Genomic DNA, 20,800 nt, shown 5'->3' with positions numbered 1-20,800 from the left:
TTCCTCACATGTACAGTGACGCTGGCTCAACTAATGTTGTCACATGTACATGATTTTGATTATAAATAAATGACACACAGTAACAAACGTGTCTATATATTGTCATATAACTCTGCTATGTCTCTGGATTAATAGACCATCAGTGTTTCAGCAGCCAGTTATCTTCTTGGGAGCAGACGTTACGCATCCACCTGCCGGAGATGGGAAGAAGCCTTCAATTGCAGCAGTGAGTTTCCTCCTAACCTATTAATTAACTTATGATCTGTGTGTATCTGACATTCATTGTTTATTGACATCCTACTCATGCTCCTTCTGCTCCTACCGTCTCTCTCCCAGGTGGTTGGCAGTATGGACGCCCACCCCAGCAGGTACTGTGCCACTGTGCGGGTTCAGAGACCCAGGCAGGAGGTCATCCAGGACTTGGCCTCCATGGTGCGTGAGTTGCTTATCCAGTTCTACAAGTCGACCCGCTACAAGCCCACCAGGATCATTTTCTACAGGGATGGAGTTTCAGAAGGCCAGTTCAGACAGGTCAGCTCCCACTTTCTTTCACAAAACGACGACAGGGCTCGAACAAAAAAAAAAAATCTTCTTTTCTTTGTTTTATAGCTTCAACGTATGCTTGAGATCTGTAGCTGATACTGGTGAGGATGTGTTCAGATCAGAATGGATGAGCTTTAATCACAGACGATTTATTGAGGAACATTAACACAGTGGAGGGCAATATTCCCAAGTTTTGTTGCATTGTTATCTTCCGATATTATAATTGGTTGCACAGTAGGCCTGTAGAGCGTAATCATTCGTATGATAGACCACCATGAAACAAAAATGAGACTCTTAAATAAGAACTAAAGAATGTATGTCTTACAGTGTACAGAGTATATCGTAGACAGGGTTTTCTTTGAGGATAATTTTAAGCTAAAATGTTTCTTCTTCTTCCTCCAGGTGCTGTATTATGAGCTGCTGGCCATTCGTGAGGCCTGTATAAGCCTGGAGAAGGAGTACCAGCCAGGCATCACCTACATTGTTGTGCAAAAACGCCACCATACACGCCTCTTCTGTGCCGACCGCAACGAGAGAGTGAGTCCCCCCTGCTAATCTCACACAAACACACACGCCCTCTTCGGGCACCACAATGACGACGGTACCCATTAAAGTCAGTACAGTGTGTTATGTTCTAGTCCATATTTTATTTATTTTTTTTATGCTTTGTGTCAGCACGTTAAGTACTCGAAATGGCTCTCCTTAATTACCTTTTGTTGTCAATTGGGCTGCTCACCCTCCTAACCCCTGTAATTACCTTCGATTAAAGCATTAGGACCCAAAGCAAACCGAGAGCTCTGGAGTGGCACTCAAGGCCCAGAGAGAAAGACTCAGCTAGTAACAACCTTATTTTCAGTGCAGTCACTCCCATACACAGCATTAGGCTCTCTAGAGCATTAGGCTTTTAATTGGTTGATTCGGAAGCACTTGGTAAACCTTTGCTTGGGTCGGTCCATCAACTAGTTCTTTTTTTCATTTAGTGCTTTTTAAAAGCTTTATGTTCTGCTGCTTTTTTTTTTTTTCCTACATCTTCAATTTTCTGGTCTAGTGTTTACATGGGAGAAAAAAAAAAAAAACACTCAAGAGTGCATTAGAACTAACCGACCTTAACTTTGCCTTTGTCAGGTTGGACGTAGTGGAAACATTCCTGCTGGTACTACCGTGGACACGGACATCACGCATCCCTACGAGTTTGACTTTTACCTCTGCAGTCATGCTGGAATACAGGTCAGGCCGAGCTCTTGTTTTTTCTTTTCTCTGCGCGGCACTATTTCATCACACTGTCCTGCACTGAAATCTTAACATCTCGAAGACTGTGTGCTTTCGCAGAGCTGTACATTGTTGCAAACAGATAGTGAAGAAGATTCGAAATAACATGGCCACAGGAGAAAAGGAGGAATACTAATATTATCTGAAGTTAGATCCTCCAGTAACCGGAGACTCGGTGAACAAAATATGGCCATTTCTCATTTTGGACACAGTAATTATCTGGTGTCTTTTTAAAGTTTTAAGACAGCTAAAAAAAAAAAAAGTTTTGGGGAAGGTATGATGTAAGTTTAGTAAGTTTATAAATCTGGTATCGTGCCAGTAACTGTAGGATGGCAACACTGTGGTACGAACTGCATCAAAAGTCAGCATCCTGCATTCGGCTGCAGAAAACGGGACATACTATTCTTTAACTTCCTTCCTTCTTTTAAAAGACCGAAAAGTATCAGAACTAGGACAGGGAGGTTCTGTAACAGCACTGACCCAGAGGCTATTTAACTTCTACATCACTCTTGTGTTGTAGCGTGTATACGGCGATATCCATCACAGTCGTGGTGCCCGTGGCTACGCTTGTTTTACTTATTTATTCTCTTATTTTGTATGCAAAGGGTTCAGTGTTCGACCGTGCTGATTTTATGTCTTTACTACTCGTTTTATGTCTCTGTAGTTATGCAAAGTCCTGAGGTTAACTGCATCTTAAATCTGAAACGAATCATTTAAGTGTCATTTGATGCTCTTCTCCCAGGGCACCAGTCGGCCCTCCCACTACCACGTACTGTGGGACGACAATTGTTTTACCGCTGACGAGTTCCAGCTGCTCACCTACCAGTTGTGCCACACCTACGTGCGCTGTACCCGCTCAGTCTCCATCCCTGCGCCAGCCTACTACGCCCACCTGGTGGCCTTCCGCGCCCGCTACCATCTGGTGGACAAAGAACATGACAGGTAAGGAAGGAAAAAGGTTCTTCTTTCTCAACTCTAGACGTAAAGCTTGTGACGTCGTCTTGTTTTTGCGTGCACGCCAATATTCTTTGCTGTCCGTCATAACCCGGTCCTCTCCTCTCCACCCTGCAGCGCTGAGGGTAGCCATGTTTCTGGTCAGAGTAACGGTCGGGACCCCCAGGCGCTGGCCAAAGCTGTTCAGATTCACCACGACACCCTGAGGACCATGTACTTCGCCTGAGCTACACCGACCCTCCCCAACCATCGTCACCCTTAACACACACACACACACACACACACACAACCATGCACACCTGGCTTGCCGGTCAAGGAGTCCTCATATGTGCAAGTCCCGCCCCACCCCCCCACACGCCTAGTCAATCCGGACCTGACACTGTGCAGAGGAAAGCAGGGAGGAGGGAGGGGAGGAGGCGCCCCCACACTGGACTGAGGATGCAAACGCTGCTTTAAAAACAAACAAGAGAGAAACTCAGCACTATTATGCAATATTAAACCAGCCAACTAGTTTATTTTCACCCTTATCAGGCCCCCCCTTTTTCATCGCCCCTCCTATCTGTCCTTCCCCCGTTTGTCTCTTTTTTTACTTGTGGCCTAGTGGGTGTTTGTCTTGTTTGTTTTTCCCCCTTCCTGGCACAGTCATTCTTTATAGTCTACTAATCTGCTCCTTTGCCATCTACAGTACCTCAAGTCAATTTGAGCAGCAGCACTTTTACATTCTGTCAGTTTTACTGTAGTTTGTCGTCGATTCTCCCAAAATGGGGGAGCAGAGAAGGGTCAGACTCTGGAGTTGTTTTTGATTTATTTTATTTTTTTTCATTTTGGAATATTTCTCTGGACCTGAGGTCCTCCCAGTTGCCACTTTTTACTTTTCCCCCCTCTCGTTTCTTCTGGTCGAATGTGAGAAATCACAGAGTTACATGTTCTTTTTTTGAGCACACTGCCACCTGTTGGCGACGAGGTATAAATGCCCCCTTAGAGTCAAAACAAAGAGTTGTTGTCTTCGGTTTCAGATCAGTTTTTTTGATTTTATCTTTCACAGTCAGCTGTCACAGTTTAAAAAGGGGCAGTTTATATTGGCTGACATATCAATTTGCGCAACTGCAGCCATCTATGGATTTCATTTAAAGTATAACACTGTTATTTAATTCTGGTTGTTTTTTTGTTTTTTTTCCTTCTACATTATGTGAAACATTTTATAATTCTGACTTTTTTTTTTTTTAAATCATTTTAAAAATCATTTAAGCTTGTGTTTTTAATCTTTAGAAGTCATCGTGCGTTCATTTCCCCTCAGTGCTTTATCACGTTTCCCTCTCTTGAGTTCGAGATGGTGGGTAAAAAGAGGTCATGTCGATGGTTTCCTCTAGTGCAATAATCAGTTGAAACGAAGGGAAAAGGATCTTAGGGAGGGAGGGGGGACTCACAAAAGAACAGTTATGCGTTTCATTTGAGAGCGAGTGTCCTCGGAAAGAGAGAAACGTTTGCCACTTGCTAGGCACTTTCATGTGTTGCTCCTCCGTGAGCTGATTGAACCGCGTGTTTTCTAAGTTTGCCCTTGCCGTTGGGCGACAAAACAAAATGGTGCAAGTGCAGTTTTGGTGATTTTCGTGTACTTTACTTGAATCGAAGGATGTTATGCGCCTCTGTGGTTTGAGAATACTTTATCATCAACGGGGCATCATTTCACAATTCCTGATTATCAGTTTGCTAATGAGGCTGATTTTCTTAATTCCTAAGAATAGCAAAGCTTAAAGTGGAGTATAAAGGCCATAAAGAGGTAGTATTCAAGTGCCTGGTGGAAGTGTTTTAAATGGTCAAGAGCTGCATAGCCTATCATAGGGATCCTATTTCATGGGGGTGAAATAATCAAAGAGCATATTCCAACAAACGGACAGCATAAGATGGTTTAAAGCGAGAAAGTTTCACCCAATGCCTCTTATTCTCACCAACCGTCTACTGACTTTTCTATACATCTCATTCAAATCATCCTAAGATCCATATATTTATTGTGTTCGCTGATACAGCAGCGTTCAAGCAAAGCAAAAGGCAGCAGTTGTCTTTTTTGCTTAATCCTTCACCAGACATGGATCCAGCTGCTACAGTGTGTTTGTACCTAAAAAGGCCGAGTTCATGGGCACGGAGCCAGCCTCATTCTAAACTAAATCTTTCAATAAACTATTTCTTTCAGTAGAAAACCGAAGTCAAGCACTTGGTTTTTGTTTTTTTTTTGTTTTTTCCTTTATTCCTGTCCATGTAACCGGCCCAAAGTGTTGACCGGCTTCAGAACAATGCCGAGGAGTTAAGTTCGTGACCAATTAGAAGTACAAGCTGACCGTGTTTGGATCATAGTCACCACTTAGCTCCTCTGTGCCGCTGATGACCTGAAGCTCAAAAAAAAAAAAAGTTATCTGCACTAAAAGAAGCTGTGTTTGGGGACTGAACACAGGCGTGGTGCTACTCTGTCTGAATTAGAATCTGAAGCTGAACCTCTGTATGTAAGACTGTAGATGAACAGGTGGGTAAGGTAGAAGAAGAAGAAGAAAAAAAAAACAGCAGACCTCACTCGCTTAAGGGCAGGAGAAAGTCCCCCTGCTGTGGGGAGCTCTAGATTTCGGATTTCACTCGGTAGTCGCAGTCAAAAACAAAAAAAACGGTACAATGGCGGACGTTCCCTCGGACAGTGACGTATGACGTAGGGTCCTGCATCCGCCGTTGCGTTTGACTGCCTTTTGGGAAGCCAGTTGGGTTTGAGCCTTCATGATTTCACTCGTGTCTGAAAGCCTTTTTAAAAGCCAGATTGAAAGTATATTTGTACATTTTAAATTATGTAATGCACACCACTTATTTTTGCTAACAGAAAAAAAAAGAAATGTAGTCTAATTATTAATCTTAGTAATAAATGTATCATGATAAGTAAGTTTTATTGCAATAGACTGTTGACTTGTTCCTGTGTCACTATAACGTATAGTGTATGTGTGAACAGTGGTGGGGTTGTTGAAACTAGTGACGTGTGTTTGGACTGTCCTACTGTTATTGATAGGGATGTGGACTTAAACCGCCTCTTGCATCGATGTTTGGAAAAAAAGCTGCAAGGTGTTGAATGCTTCTTTTTCTCTTTTATTTTTTTTATTTTGTTGTAGATGTCCGTGCAGTCGTAAAGTCGGAGGTTTGTTGCAGAGGAGAGATATTATATTACGTACTCTACTTTGAGGCTTTGTATTAAGACGTTACATCGCTGTCGTGACGACAGACAGCATAGAAGAAGAAGTTGTACTGAGCAGAGATCCTGCTCGCGAATGTTCTCTGGGTTTTTCTTCAAGTGGTGCTGACGCCTGCTCCTTTATCAAGAGGGAGAGTGGGGAAAAAAATGATGGGCAAGTGGTTTTTGAAAAGCGTCTGTTGATCCATTTCAAAGACACGTGCGATCAAACACTATTGTATCAACGGGTAGTAGTTGAAGCCTCGGAGGATTTACTTGGGATTTGCAACCTCGGGTCGCTCTCCTCAAGACTCCTCTCCTTTCTCGAGCCGCTTCACGCGCTCACAAACACAAAAAGAGTTAGCCTCCCGGTAAATCTGCGGCGTGACAAAGCCTGTAATCTTATTGTCGCTCTCTTTCCCCTTCGCTCCCGAACATTTACTCCCCCTGTGCCAGAGGACTACATTCCACGGCCCGTCGTACAATCCCATCTGACCCCCCCATCCCCTGGGAGGCATGAGAAAGATTAGAGTTGAAGGACAATGGTGGGATCTGGCCAGTAAGATAAAATGTATTGTGTTATTCAGTCAAGTATGTGTGATTTTCTTTGAAAGGAATCAAAGCTGATCAGCGAAGACTCAATGCGGCAGGTTATGTTGGAAGTCGTGGAGGTTGATTGCGAGAATCCATTTACTCTATCTCTGCGGTCTGAACTGGATGTTCAGTTGGTGTATTAACCACACTCTTGAGGGCAGTTAAACACATGTTTACATAGCAGATGTGTTTGCCTCGCTTGCGACTGAAATGTCATCGGCTCTGCTTCGCAAATATTAGCTCGTAGAGAAAGTGACCCTAACGTGAGCAAGACCATTTTCGGGGCCTGTGTGGAAGTGAACGCTTGAAGGGATACGAAGACGTTGTGCGTTTCGTAGATCTTTCCTCAGCAGATGTGTGTCGCACGGCGGTGGGGTAGACTTGTTTGTCCTTCCAGTTCTTTTTAAAATGAACTTGACTGAAATAAAAAAAGGGCACATCCAGCTCACAGCTCGCAGCTAGTTGTAGCCTTTTGCTTTTAATTTGGATTCGACGATTTTTTTTTTGTGTGGACGCTGGAGAACATATTACCCCCACAAAGTGACAACTGTCTGGTGAAGAAAAATCACTAAATTAACTTAAAAAGGTCAGTGGCTCCCTTTTTTCCGCCAATGGGAAGTACAGGTGTATTCCATTTCGAGTAATCGATCAATATCCCCTGATTTCGCAGTGGAAGGTAGCAACGGAGTGAGAAAAAAAAAAGTCCACAGAAAGTGCCTTTCCTCTTGATGGTGCTGTCAATTGAAAGATTACAAAAAAATCTCAAATCAAAACAACTCGAATCTCCTTTTCAAGAACACATCGCAGTGCAGGAATGGCTGCATTTACACACACTCACTGTACGCGTTTGTTTTTTAGAGACGGCAATGCAAACTCGTGTTTCATGTATTTAGATATTAAAGCCTACATAGAAATAGAATATATGCCAAGTATATGGTTGTGGTTGAGCTTTCGCTTCCTAGTGCATTTAGTGTCTTGGACCAATGGTGTTGTTGGTACAGTGGATTGTGCATCTGGGTGGGGTGGTCGGGTGGTCGGGGCAGGGCGGGGTCGTAGCTGACACAGCTCAGCCCACGGATGACAAACATAGCACAGCACTTTAGAGACTGCCACTCTCACTCAGACACATAGCCAAGAGGTTTTTCGATCTCTGTCCCTCCAGTCTCCTTCCAACTCCCGAAACAGGGAGGAGGAGGAGAGGATCCAAACCTTGGCGTAAACGAGGAGTCGAAGGGATGTGCGTGTGCGTGTGTGTGTGTGTGTGTTACCAAACAAAGCAGCCGCTCATTCAGAGAAAAAAAGAAAAGAGAGAAAGTGTGCCTCATGCTCTTGAAATGCCGCTCGACACTTTGTTACAGCTAGGGCTGGGTGTCAAACCCAGATGTTGGCATCCCCCCTTCCTGCACGCACACACAAACACACCCCCCAAAAAAAAAAGTTTTACAATAGATTCTTGCACTGAGGAGTCAAGGTTTTTCTTCTTGAAGGGCATTTTTACTAAAGAAATCAACACAAGTAGGATCTAAAACTTGTTGATAGGGCCGGGGAGAAAAAAAAAAAAAAGCATGAATGACTGTCTGTTGCATAGTGACGTATGCTTATCATTGGAGTGTCATTTTACAGCAGGTATAGAGATGAAATCAACAGAACCAGTGTCAGTATTGAAGCTTTTTTTTTTGTTTGTTTGTTATCTCACGATGCCCAGCCCTAGTAGCAGCAGCCCATGGCATTCTTTCATCTTAGTGCAATGCCCTGCCATGTGTCTTGTCTCTGATGGAGGGAATGCGTGCCCGGCAGTATCCCTGCGTTGAGCCGGTATAGGACGTCGACTGAAAACCAAGGGTGGTCTGTAGCTCTGTGGGTACCTTTTCAGTCCGGGGGGGGGTGGGTTGAAATCTTTCTATTACAAGAGATCTCTAAAAACACTGCACCTCACTTACCTTGGTATGCTGCATATGTTATACTACATGAAAGAAAACTGCAAATTGCTTTTATTATGACATATAATGCTTGAGTAATGCCTGATTGCGATATTCTTATACGGTAACTATTTTAGAGTCAAAATAAGTATAACTGTAAAAAAAAAAAAAAAAAAGGAAAAAAATATTCTCTGTTTTTTGTCTTAACACTTATCCGATTTTGAGAAATTGTTCTTTGAGCCGACTTTTATTTTGTTGTCCTATTTAAATGTGTCGTTCTTTAAATTTATATATGAAATATATATTATGCGGAATATTTTATGGTGTATTTATTGAGAGTGCGTTCAGGCGGCCGGAGTCTCCGCATCACTTTTTAAGCAGCATGGTGGGGGCGGAGCCAGGAGGATGAGGCCTTTAAGCCCCTCCCCCTCCACGTTGACGCCTTATTCTCCGTAGACACGCAAGCACAACAATATGGAGGGGGGGTGCAAGGTGGAGGAAAAGGGGAGGAGGTGGATTTGACGTGGCGATTATGTGAGCCACGTATCGGCCTCCAGTCGCTCGGGTCAACTCTACTCCTCTCTCTACTCCTTTCCTTTAATATTCTTTACCCTCCACTCTTTTACCACCTGAGAAAGGCCAAACGCCAAACCCCCACACGGTGCAGCTCATCTCTGACGAAGGGAACCCTTTCTGAACCACACTGACTTGAGTGTCGAAATAGCTGACTCTTTTTTTTTTTTTTTCATCCCAAGCTGCTAATTGGTACGTTAGCCATGTAAATTCCCCTGAGCCAGTTTAAAAAAAAAGAAGAGGGGCGGGGGGCAGGTGGAAGAGCGTAAAAATGGAAGAAGAGTAAAAAAGTGGCGGGGGAAGGGAAGGAAAGTTGTTGGAAAGGCAGAAATCTTCGGATCGGTGAAAACTTTAGCTTAGGTGTTGCTTCTTTCCTCTTTTCTTGTGCCAGAACATTTTACAGCAGGAACAGGTCTCATTCCACGACAAAAGACATGCCTCAGCCTTAAGTGCGTTCTTACATGATTCAGATTCCTACGTGACTTTGCAATGCCTGTTGTTGGGTAGCCTACCAAGAGAGAAAAAACAAAAACTAGCCTACGTACTTGATCTGCCCTGATTTCCCCCAACAGGCATCCTCATCTCTTCTCACTTCTCATGTTAAACCACTAACATTGCTACAGAACTCGGTGAACTCTGTTGTACGAACGAAGTGTAAGCTTTTAAAAAATATACATATATCGATATGAAAATCGCTCTGTCCCATCTTGATGTCTGAACAGAAACCAGGTCTGGGTCAAACAGCGTTTGGAAACAGTTCTCGGCATTTGTTTTAAACCCTTCCCCCCCGGACTAGCAGTGTTTACTGCCACAGATAATTCAGAAAAAAGCATTCTAGAAATTCTGAACTACATGAAAAAACATATGCTAACTTGACTTTTATACACCCATCTTTGTGAGTACTGCTTATTGTTGTATTGTCGTCGATGGCAAATCCAAAGAACAGTATTTTCAGATACAGTTTGACCCGGGTCTGACGGGAAAGCAGGACGTTCCACAGAGTGCTGGATTACAGAGACCTGTGCCTGTATAATGAACCAAGGATGAGTTGTGATGTGATTGAATTGCTGTTCTTTTTCTCTCTTTTACTGTTTTATTTTAAATTTTTTCGTTGGTTGTCCCTCACCCCCATTGGAGGATCAGAGACATGGAGCTTTTGGGTGTTGTCAATCCTGTTCCAAAGTTAAATAGGCCCTCTCTGTCCATTTAAATCAAATCAGTTTGGTTTAATAAATGTTTACTGTAATGTTTACTCCCATGGCTATCAGATGTATAACCTGTTTTCATCCCATTAGCATTCCAATAATGACTTTGAACCAAATATTGCACAAGAGATTAGGCTCCTGATGCCGTTTTTCCCTTGTTATACACATAATGGTTTTGAAGACAGATATTTGACAGTGGCCAAGGATTTCAAACGTGTTCTGTGTATGCTGCTTGTTTAGATTGTGATCATTTATTATTATTATTTTTTTCAATGTAGCATCTCATTTTATTTTTTTTATTTCGAACTAAAGATCTTGGGCTCTGATACCTCTGAGGGAGGCACCAGCAAAACGGATGTACACGTTGAACAGTGAACCTTCACCACCAGATGATCCATGTCTCAGTCTCTCTGTATGTTGCAAAGGCTCTGTTGTACCAACAGCTCTATTCCTTTCAGTTTTAAATGTCTCTTTTCTTTTGTAACTCTCTCTCTCTTATAGGTTGTTGGCCTTTTTAGTGTTGCTTTGCTTCAGTTTGAAGTGTATCTTTGACTAATACTTGCAATAAAATGCTTTGCTTTACCTTTTATTGTCTTGGCGAGTGTTGGAAGTATAAATAAAATGTTTTGTACGTGTAAAATGGGAAATGTTTCAGGTAATTATGGGGAGTAAGACATTTAGGAATACACTCGGTAGCGAGAGGAACATCTCTTACGATGAGAAAATGTTTGCTCACTTAAATCTCAAACTTTGAACACACACTACAGCTGCTCTGAGGCTCGGCGGCGCTTTGAACTAAACACTACTGTGCTGTTCTAACAAGCTCACACTGTTCAGCAGGTATACGCCGTGTCCCACACTAGTTCACCACCACATATTTATTTGACTTTTTTTTTTTCCAGCTGTGAGCAGCTCCTCCATTTTCTCAAAACAAATCCACCATGTTTAACGTGCATGCTGTCTGCTTTGAATGTACTTTAGTCACATTTCTACTGTGAATACACCATGTAATAAAAACCTTTTTACAACCAGTATTTAGTATGGATTTGGAATAGAACAGTTATGTTTACCGCGTTCATCGTTTGCTGTTTAGCAACATCATGCGTTGTCGTAGACCAAAGTCAGGTTGACCTCATGGTGGTGCCCAGGGTCACCGTATAGGGGGGGGAAGTTAGGACAATGCCAAAGGCCCATGACTGACAGGGGCCCCAAAAAATAGGTAAACACCAATATAAAATTATTAAACCATCATCATATATTTCAAATATAATAATGAAATTAATTATCTCTTTGTTTTTACGTGTTTTGGACAGTAAAAGTTAAATAAAAATGTTCTTTAGTACATTTTTATGGTGGCTTTTAATCTTGCATCAAATAGTGAACCTGTATGCAGACTTGCATGCATGTACAAATCACCAGCAGTAAATATTGTGCTTGTACTAGTATTGAACTACAAGACGCAAAACAGTTGCAAGCCTTTAATTAGAGTTATGTAAAGCTTTTGATGGGATAGTTAGGTCCTAGAGATGTGGTGACAACAGCTGGACAGAGGAGGGGGCCCAATTTGTGTCCAATGTCATGGGCCCAAAATTCCTGGTGGCACCACAAGAAAAGCTGGTAGTTTAGCAAAGTCATCAGGGTTCATCATCTGCTGACCATGAATGAATGCCATTAAATATTTTTTAGATATTTAAGTCTGGACCAAAAGCAAATAACTGCTTGATTGTCACAACTAGCAGGGCTACAGACAAAAGAAAGCTTTGTAATGACATTTTTGTGAAACCAGGAGCAGCTCTGCCCGAGATGTTTATGTCTTAAATGAAGGCCACGTGAAGAATATGATGAAAACATGAAACCTGAACCTTAAATAACTTAATAAAGAAGGCTAACAGACAGGAAGCTTTAAGATTTATTGTGGCACCACCACCTGAGTGAAACGCCCAGGAGATTAAAACACAAAATCAAGATCTGTAAAATGATTCATTATATGTGGAACAGGTAACCGCTGGCTGGCTGCCAATGTACTGGATGCACAGCAGACATTTGACTTGTCAGTGCCAGAAAAACATTGCGGCTTAATAACAGTTCCTCTAAATGTCCCAGTAACGGACGATGAACCAATATCCGATACCGTTGAGTTTCCTGCTAGGACAGCTGTGCAACCAGTACTTTTTTAAAACCCACATTGAAGAGGTCCTTATTTCAGAAGAGAGCAGCCCGCAACTACTCATGAACACCTACCAACAACCAAACTGTCGAGCTGCTTCCACTAACAAGCTGAAGTGTGTACATGTGCCACGCGAGCGGTAGAAAGGCCCGAGGGACTTCTGTCCACTCGAAGCCTCTCCACACAGCCATGCCAACAAGTGTTTTCACTTACTTTGCCTGATTAGACCTCTCTGACTGCGTAGGCCATGTCCTTCCCTTCGCATAACAAAAAAAAAAAAAAAAAAAAAAAAAAAAAAAAAAAAAAAAAAATTAAAATTGAAATTGGATTTCACTTCATTCCCAACAAAGCTCCACACAAACGTCAGCGTGAGCCCAAGTTTAATCAGCCACAACGTGTGAAACCATCTGTTTGGGTGCGCGTGTGTGGGTTTTCAAATTTGCAAGATTACCTTGAAAATAATAGCGATGTTTCAAAAAAACTGAAAGCGTTTGAACAGGTGAACAGGTTTTATCCGGAAGAAAATGTTAATGTTTGTGTTACAGGCTTAAGAAATCACTGTCCTGCAGTAGTAACGTGAAGGCCACATAAAATAGCCCCTTTCCTCATTTCACAGTAGGTTTCCCATCAAGATGGAAGAATAGACCTTATGCCATTCTGATAGGTCTTTAACATTTATTCATTTTTTCACACATGCCAAGTACAACCACAGACCTCACATACTGGACCCATGAAACATGATTGAAGTGGCATCAAACCACTTTTGTTTGTATAAAAAAAATGTTTGTTTCTTCAATTTAGTAACATTTTGCAAGAAACCAGGGACCCATTAAAGGAACAGCACAGTGTAATGAGAGAATCACAAGCAACAGCGAACCATCATCGCTGAGCAGCGACGCTTCCCGTCATTAAAAACACACAGAGATGGATGCTCTGTGAGAAAAAACAGATGCTCAGAAAGGGTGGGACTGATCGCTCATTATGTTCACATCCTTACTGGCAAAATATGATGGCGCTAATTTGTGTATATCATTTAAATAAGAGAGAGACGTCCCTCTGTGGGTTTAAATGCAGCTGCCGCTGTTTTTCCTCCGCTCATGATGGCAGAGCTGCGCTGCGAACAAAATCACTGTTTTAAAAAGCTTAATCAATACGTAATCACAGGAAACAGAAAAATGCACCGCCGCAAAGATGTCGCTCTGATTTTTTTTGCTCAATAAATAGTAAATGCACACAAGTCAACCAGAGCCAGGCATACAGACACAGTCCTACCATCACGTTAAAAAGATGACATAGTGAACGTGACGGTAAACTTTGGCCTTTTACACTTTGTGCAGACAGTGAGCAACAAATGAACTTACGTTCGTTTGGTGTCGTGTTTCTGGCTACCTGGTTAATATAAGTCAATATTCAACACTTCATTAAGGGGAATTGTATCTTTAAAAAGGTATTCTGTTTATCTTCCTAAAGAAATGAAATCACAGCACGATAGATAGATAGATAGATAGATAGATTGATTGATTGATTGATTGATTGATTGATTGATTGATTTAAGCAGGTAAATGTTACACTATATTGATTATTGTTATTATTATTATAGTGTAGATTAGGTTTTCCTGAACTGTTAGGCAAACCAAAACAACGAGCTGAAAGATGCTAAAACGCTTCTCAGAGTCAGGTGTTCATTCTGTGTGGAATAAACACCACTAAACACTACGCACACTAATTTCAGCCATCACTTATATGAGAATATTGATCAGCGCGACGTTAACACCGTTAGATGTTATTAATTTCATATATCGAGTGTAACGGCAGTAGATATTTAGCTCTCTATGGCACGTTTGGCCGCTCTTACACTTTGACATCTGTCTGATTTCTTTATCCCTTTAAAAGTCTTCCAGTCGGTGTTAAGGGGATCTGTCATGTTTGTGGGAGAATTTCTCCCTTGCCACATTACATAATTTTGCTAAATCAACTATCGATGTACCGGTAATTCAGGCAGCCAACACTTAATCATAATTACCGAAGCGTCTACGTAAACGGTTCTAATTAAAATAAATACCAACTGAAAGTACGTGTCAGCTTTAATACAGATCTGAATTACCATTTTTATAAATGAGTTTTAAAAGGCTGAATGTGCAAACAGGTCTGAGCCTCTCTCGTACAGCGGATAGACGGATACATAGTCTTTCCATCTATTGCTTTATCTTTCTTCTGATAGAAAAATTTCATTTCCAAAATTAATACAAACACTGTTACGTGTGCCCTTGTTTGCTCTGTTTTTTTTGTGCTCCGTGCTGTCATCTCTGTGTGTTTCTTTGATTAGCTGTGTCTGTAACACCTGGTAGACCTGGTAGCTATAAAAGGGAGAATTTGGGAGAGAAAGAGCGGAGCTGTCTGCTCATGATTGTGTCTTTCTTAGCTGCTGCAGTGTTTTTTAAAATATTTTATTTAAGCTGTTTTGGAGGTTTTCCGAGTTGTCTGTTCATGTTTTCCAAAAAGACATAAAAGATAATGCCGTGCCTTCAGGGAGGGGAAACAACAACAACAACATTATGATACATAGAGTATCTTTTGGCAGAAAAAAATGAAGCATTGTACAAAATGCTTAGCTGTATTTGGAAACGCTCCAGCTAAATCAGAGAGCAGTTTGTTAAACTGGGCCCGGGTTCCTCTGTCAAAATGAACCAAGGTTGAGCTGAACTGCAGCTAAACTGTTGATCAGAGGAATATAGTGTCATAACAGGCACTCACTAATCGGGAGTTTGCCTTTTTCTTTTACATTTAGCTGCTGTAGTAGGCTGATTTATGACTTTTCGGGAGACAGTCTAAGAAAGGAGATCTAATTAAACTCAAGAGTTATGAGAAAGGCCTGAGAATAATTTACATATACTACACTGTAGCACCAGTGCTGGGATGCATTATACATTTCAAGTGCTAAGTACAATTTCAAAGTGCTTGAATATTTACATTTTATGCCACTTTATACTCCTCCTCCTCTATATTATACATACAGTAAAACTAACCCCACTTTTACCAGCTGCAACATTAAAGTTAGAAACATAATAATGTCCCAATTTCAAAAATATATTCCTGAAGAGTTTGATGCTAATACTTTGTACTGTAAGATTTGACATCCACCAGTGTATATAATACCAAAGAACTAAGACTAAAGATGAGACAGTCACACAAAATTCATCATAATTTCATTAAAACAATCTCAAATATTTATATTAAAACAGCAAAGTGTCCAACCTCTGTTTTGTCTTGCAGTTCTTTCTTGTTTTCAGTGGCCTTTATTAACACATCTCCTGCAGTCTCACTCTTCACCAGGAGGAGGAGCAGTTCACCAGCAGAAGTCTGGTGGTCTGAGGGGGAAAGGAAGGAGCTGCAGTGTCAGGCCTCATGCACAGTGTGTACAATAGGATGTGAAGGGTGTGTCTGTGTTTGGGGTGGTGAAGCCAGAGGTCAGATACCAGATGGAGGTTGGAGTTGGAGACAAAGGGTGACCAGAAGAACAGAGGGATGTGTGGACATGTTAGATGGACACCTATGGAAAATATTAGGCACAATTCCCAAAGTGTTTTTTTTCTTTTCTTTTACATTGCAGTAAGTTGACGTCTATATTTCAGTGCCGTATCTTTGCGTGTGACGTTTTTATTTTACCCTTAACCTCCACCATTGCTCCTGTCAGGAGGGTGGATGATGATATAGAAGGGGAAAACAACTTACCCCACAGGCTGCACGGCACTATCTCCTCTGTCCCATAGATGAGAAATGACTTGGTAGCACGGGGAATTATCACAGATGTCAACCTGCAGAAGAGGATCCACCAGCTCCAGAAGGCCGGCGCAGAACTTGGCGTCTTTGCTCAGCAAAGTCAGCAACAAATATTGAATTACTAATATTGCAATCTTTGTGTATGTAAGCATAGTTTGTGATTGACTGTCTGCTGAGTGAATATTTGGCTCTTTTAAAGGTTTCTGGAAAATGATGAAGCAACCCAAATCTTTTGATTAAAACTTTACGAATATCTTTTTTAAAAATTCTGGGCCAGAATTACAATCCCTTATAGAATAGTTTGACATTTCAGGAAATGTGCTTCCTCGCTTTCTCGCTTAGCATTAGATGAGATGATCTATACGTTTTGCATCCGTCCAGTAAATATATGGCTACAGACAAAAGTTGCCAGATTGGGTGGTTTTCCTGCAACTTTTTATTAATGGGGTGGATAAAAATTGTTTTGTTTTCCTAGTTCGGCTAGTATCTGGGTCTGTTGCCTCCTGGTTCGAACCTTGGCTGGGGCCTTTCTGTGAATGTGTCTGCATGCACCAATAGGTTAATTGGTGACTGTAAATTGCCCGTAGGTGTGAAAGTGAGCACGAATAGTTGCCTGTCTTTGTCAGCCCTGTGGCGAACTGACAACTTGTCCAGGGTGTACCACGCCTCTCGCCTAACGCCAACTGGGATAGGCTCCAGCCCCGTGCAGACCAGGCAAGGATGAGCACTTATGCAAAATGGATTGATGGAATACTCCTTGAAAATGTATAAAAGTTCGTATAGGTGAAGACTTTAATGGTTAAAATTATTGGTTGATTATCTCAAAGTCTGTAGAAAAAGAAAAAGACTGCAATCTAGCTCTATCCAAAGGTAACAAAATATAACAGATCCTACAGCTAAAGATCCGTAACACAATATATCTATAAAAATAATGTCAAGTTGTGTACAGAACGGTTATGCCAAGATAAACTGACTGAACTGTCTCCTGGCTGTAGCTGCACATCAGTTTGAGAAGTTTTATTGAACTTCTCTAACTGTGGGCACAAAAACAAATAACTTCCCCAAATGTTAAACTATTGCTTAAAGAAGTACTGTAAGAAACTCATGCTTAGATTTTGAATTTAACAGCTCTGAGCCGCCGACTATAAATAGCTAGTCACACTTTCCTCTAATCACAGTTGGACCACCCATTCTCCTTTTGTTAGCCCTTCACTGCCCCCCCATCTCTATAAACATGAATACATATAGTTCTGGAAAGGAAATCCAGTGTGATAAGAGTAACATGGCTGGAAGGCACAGAGAGAGAAAGACGTTGAATAATTGAGGGTCAGCAGAGGGAAGACTGGTCGCTGATGTTTCTCATGGACGTCTCACGGATCAGTGCACGGCTCTTTATAGCTCCAGAGTACAATGCGCACCGCAAACAAGAATATGAATGACTCAGCTATTGTGTATGTGTGTGTGTGTGTGTGTGTGCAACTGAAAGCAGACACGATGATTAGATAATACTGAGCTGTCAGGGATCAGCAGGCAATAATATTTTTTCTGTTTTATGGACAACAGGAATTATGACACACCAATCTAATAGTTAGCAGCCATTCTACAGTTATTGTATGTCAATCCTCAGTCTGTGTCTGTAATTAATCTGATTATTTACAGATAATTTTGATTTTTTTTTTCTATACTGCTGTTTGCATGTTAGTACACTGCGGTGGCTCTGGACGTCGACATCCAGCCTTCACCGCCTCCAGGCTTATCTAAAAATGGACAAATTAGGAAGGTTAAATTCTGCCTGGGTGCTCAAACAAGTGGCACCTACCTGTCATTCAAAGTGGCCACACTATAAATAAATTAAGAACAACTTTAAGCCTTCATATAATTTGAACGGGTCAGTTCCATAAAAATTCAGACTCGGTACAGATGTCATGAACGGGGAAATGAGCTATAGAGACCAAAACAGTTTATGTACCAGGCTGTAAACGTGAAGTTGGACATTTTAACATGGGGACTTACGGAGACTGACTCTTTTTGTAGCCAGCCTCAAGAGGCCGTCCGAGTAACTGCACTTTTTGGCACTTCTCTATCGGCTTCATTTCACATCCAGAGTTTGCCGCTTGATCCTAACATACTAAACTAACATGATGGACACAGTAAACATTACTCTTCTAAATTTAACACGTTAGTTGTTAATGTAAATGTGTCCAAGTGCCGGCGGCTGTACACAACTCTTCTTTTTACAGCAGCACATTTGTGGAGTCATTTCTGGGTCACAGAGTTTCAGTCATGTTTGACATTTCTGACCTTTTCACTGCAGACAGCTGGTCAAGGCTGCGATTCTCCAGTCGACTGGGGAATACATTTTGTTTTGCCAGGTTTCCATTAAAGCGCTGAAAATATTCTCATCTCTTGTTTTTGGCCCAACAAATCCTCTAAAAAAAAAAGAAAAAAAAGACCAGAAACAATTGAGTCGCTCTGGATACTTTATGATGTCCCTGAGCCCCAAGCCCATTAGTTCTTACTGAAAACATAAAAAATAGGTCATAAATATTTGCTTTTGTTTTTACAAGATGGGTCAAGTGATTTTTCTGAAAGAGGTGCTTGCAGTGTTTTTAACAAGCATCACTCAAACAGGAGTTTCGCCGTATTTTGGATTTGGTGCTCTGTTTTACTACAATGGTTGGTAATGAAGGATCATGTCACTTGGTGCAGTAGTGTGGCAGACTGGTGTGTTTTCACTAGTTTTTAAAACAATGCAGCTCTGTGGCATTGAAGAATAAGCTATATCAGACACAAACAATACTTGTTAGTCGCAGTTCATTGTCGGATTTGCTCTCCTCAATCATAAAAACGTGGAGTATCCCTCTGATTTATCCTTTAAGATATCTTTTCAGTGCTTTTTAGATCCGTGGCCTTTAGAGGAGCTTTAAGATTTCTTGACACACATTTACCTTTTTGTACATTCAGCTTTGGCCAGCGTCAGAGGAGGCTCACCTCCTTCATGATGGATGTGGCTCTCCTGCACCTCCATCTCCTCTGAGATAAATGTGGGGAGCACGGAGTAGACAACAGTACAGTGGGAGCTGTGCTACAGGGCTTGTGACAAGGGGTGGGGGGGGGCTTAAGTACAAATCTGGGTGAGGGAGCCCTTTGAGAAATGTTCTGCCCTCCTTTTACGCTTGTGTTCTTAAAAGTGCTCCTGAGAGGGATCATATGCACGCAGTAATGTATTTTTAAAATATTTTTCTGACATTTTGCGGCTTTACAGACTCGCACGAAGCTGAGATTCAGCTTCAGAAGGTGAAACTTAGTAACAGTCTGACTTTAGTAGTGAGTGATCTGTATTCCGCGCCTATCACTCTAAACTTCTCATCCCATTTTCATAATATTTCATCATTGTCTTTTCCACCTCGGGATACAGCCTCGGGGAGCTATGAGCTGTATCTACTGTTCTTGTATCAGTTATAAGGTCTGGTAATAGCGAGGACTTTTGTAGCTGCAAATGGAGCGTCTTTTCTTTGATACATTTTAAATCACAGGCATAGAAAGCAGAAACGATCTTTGGCTAAACCTCCCAGAGGCACACCTAAACTTTCATGGCAGATGTTCAATTGCTTTTTCCTCCTACACTCGATTTGACTTGTCTTGCATTTGGCCTCTGGACCCGTTTTCCTCCATGTGGTCCCACGTAGTTCCACAGAGCACAAGCCATAACCCTGCAGGGGGTTAGAGGGTTCATTTCGTGATGGGTGTGCTGTGAAAGTTAACCTTGCCAGTGTAGATAATAGTCTATCCAGACTTTAATCTTTCACACACAATTTGCAGTTTCTGAATAAAGTATTTTAACTAGGGAACAAAACAAAGCTGAAATTACTCCCAGAAGATGGTTTAAATGTGCTGCTGGAATCACAGAAAATGAATCCACTGGGTTGGGACCATATTGAACTAAAACTAGAAGATATCAAGCCTAATTTAAAGACCCACACTAATGAGGCAACTACTGATAAATGTAAAGGATTTGAGTTTGTCCTGTTACATACAGATTCTACAGGAACTTGAAAGAAATGTTTTGTATGCATTCATGTACCATGTGCATGTGTCGGTCCACTCAGAGACACAAAACAAACACAGAAAAATTGTAAGAATTTGTTCTGCTCTTTGGGGAAATGAGAAGTTTAGCCACTTGGATCACTTGTCAAGTGAATAAATATCTTGTATACTGACCTTTTCTACATACCCTTCGTAACACAACACCCCTCTAAATCTAAAATCTATAAACGACTTGCGGTGTCAAACATCTGCTACTGTTCATGCAGGTGCTACTAGTGGAAAATGTTTTTGTCAAAAAGTGGACCCAGAGTGTCAGTGTTTCCAAGAAAATTGGAATATTTCTATTCACCCGCCGAGGTAAACTATCATGATAAAGCAAAAAACAAACAAACAAAAAACAAACAAACTTGCAAGCAGCTAAAAATAGGGAAGTTAAATGCTGGCAGGTGTGAGGAAACAGCGGTCTTTGTAGTCGTAGCTGGGAAAGCTGACTTTCTTTCTTATTGCTAACGAAATAGCATCGGCATCAAAATCGTACCACGAGGAT

The 20,800-nt window shown here is 41.5% G+C and overlaps 1 protein-coding gene across 2 annotated transcripts in view; it reads left to right on the top strand.

Moving 5' to 3' along the window:
* The window catches only part of ago3a (argonaute RISC catalytic component 3a), a 33,016-nt gene extending 22,174 nt beyond the window's left edge, over positions 1-10,842 (top strand). For both annotated transcript variants that reach the window (XM_019279196.2, XM_019279198.2), the window contains exons 14-19: positions 136-226; positions 337-531; positions 946-1,080; positions 1,669-1,770; positions 2,555-2,754; positions 2,884-10,842. In XM_019279196.2, coding sequence (XP_019134741.1) covers positions 136-226; positions 337-531; positions 946-1,080; positions 1,669-1,770; positions 2,555-2,754; positions 2,884-2,992 — 832 coding nt within the window. In that variant the 3' untranslated portion in view covers positions 2,993-10,842. The remainder of the gene's footprint in view (positions 1-135; positions 227-336; positions 532-945; positions 1,081-1,668; positions 1,771-2,554; positions 2,755-2,883) is intronic.
* The last annotated feature ends 9,958 nt before the right edge of the window (positions 10,843-20,800 follow it).

Source organism: Larimichthys crocea, chromosome XIII (assembly GCF_000972845.2).
Source record: "Larimichthys crocea isolate SSNF chromosome XIII, L_crocea_2.0, whole genome shotgun sequence".
Lineage (NCBI taxonomy): Eukaryota > Metazoa > Chordata > Actinopteri > Sciaenidae > Larimichthys > Larimichthys crocea.
Note: the sequence above shows the minus strand (reverse complement) of the source record. Positions and strands in the feature narration are given on the sequence as shown.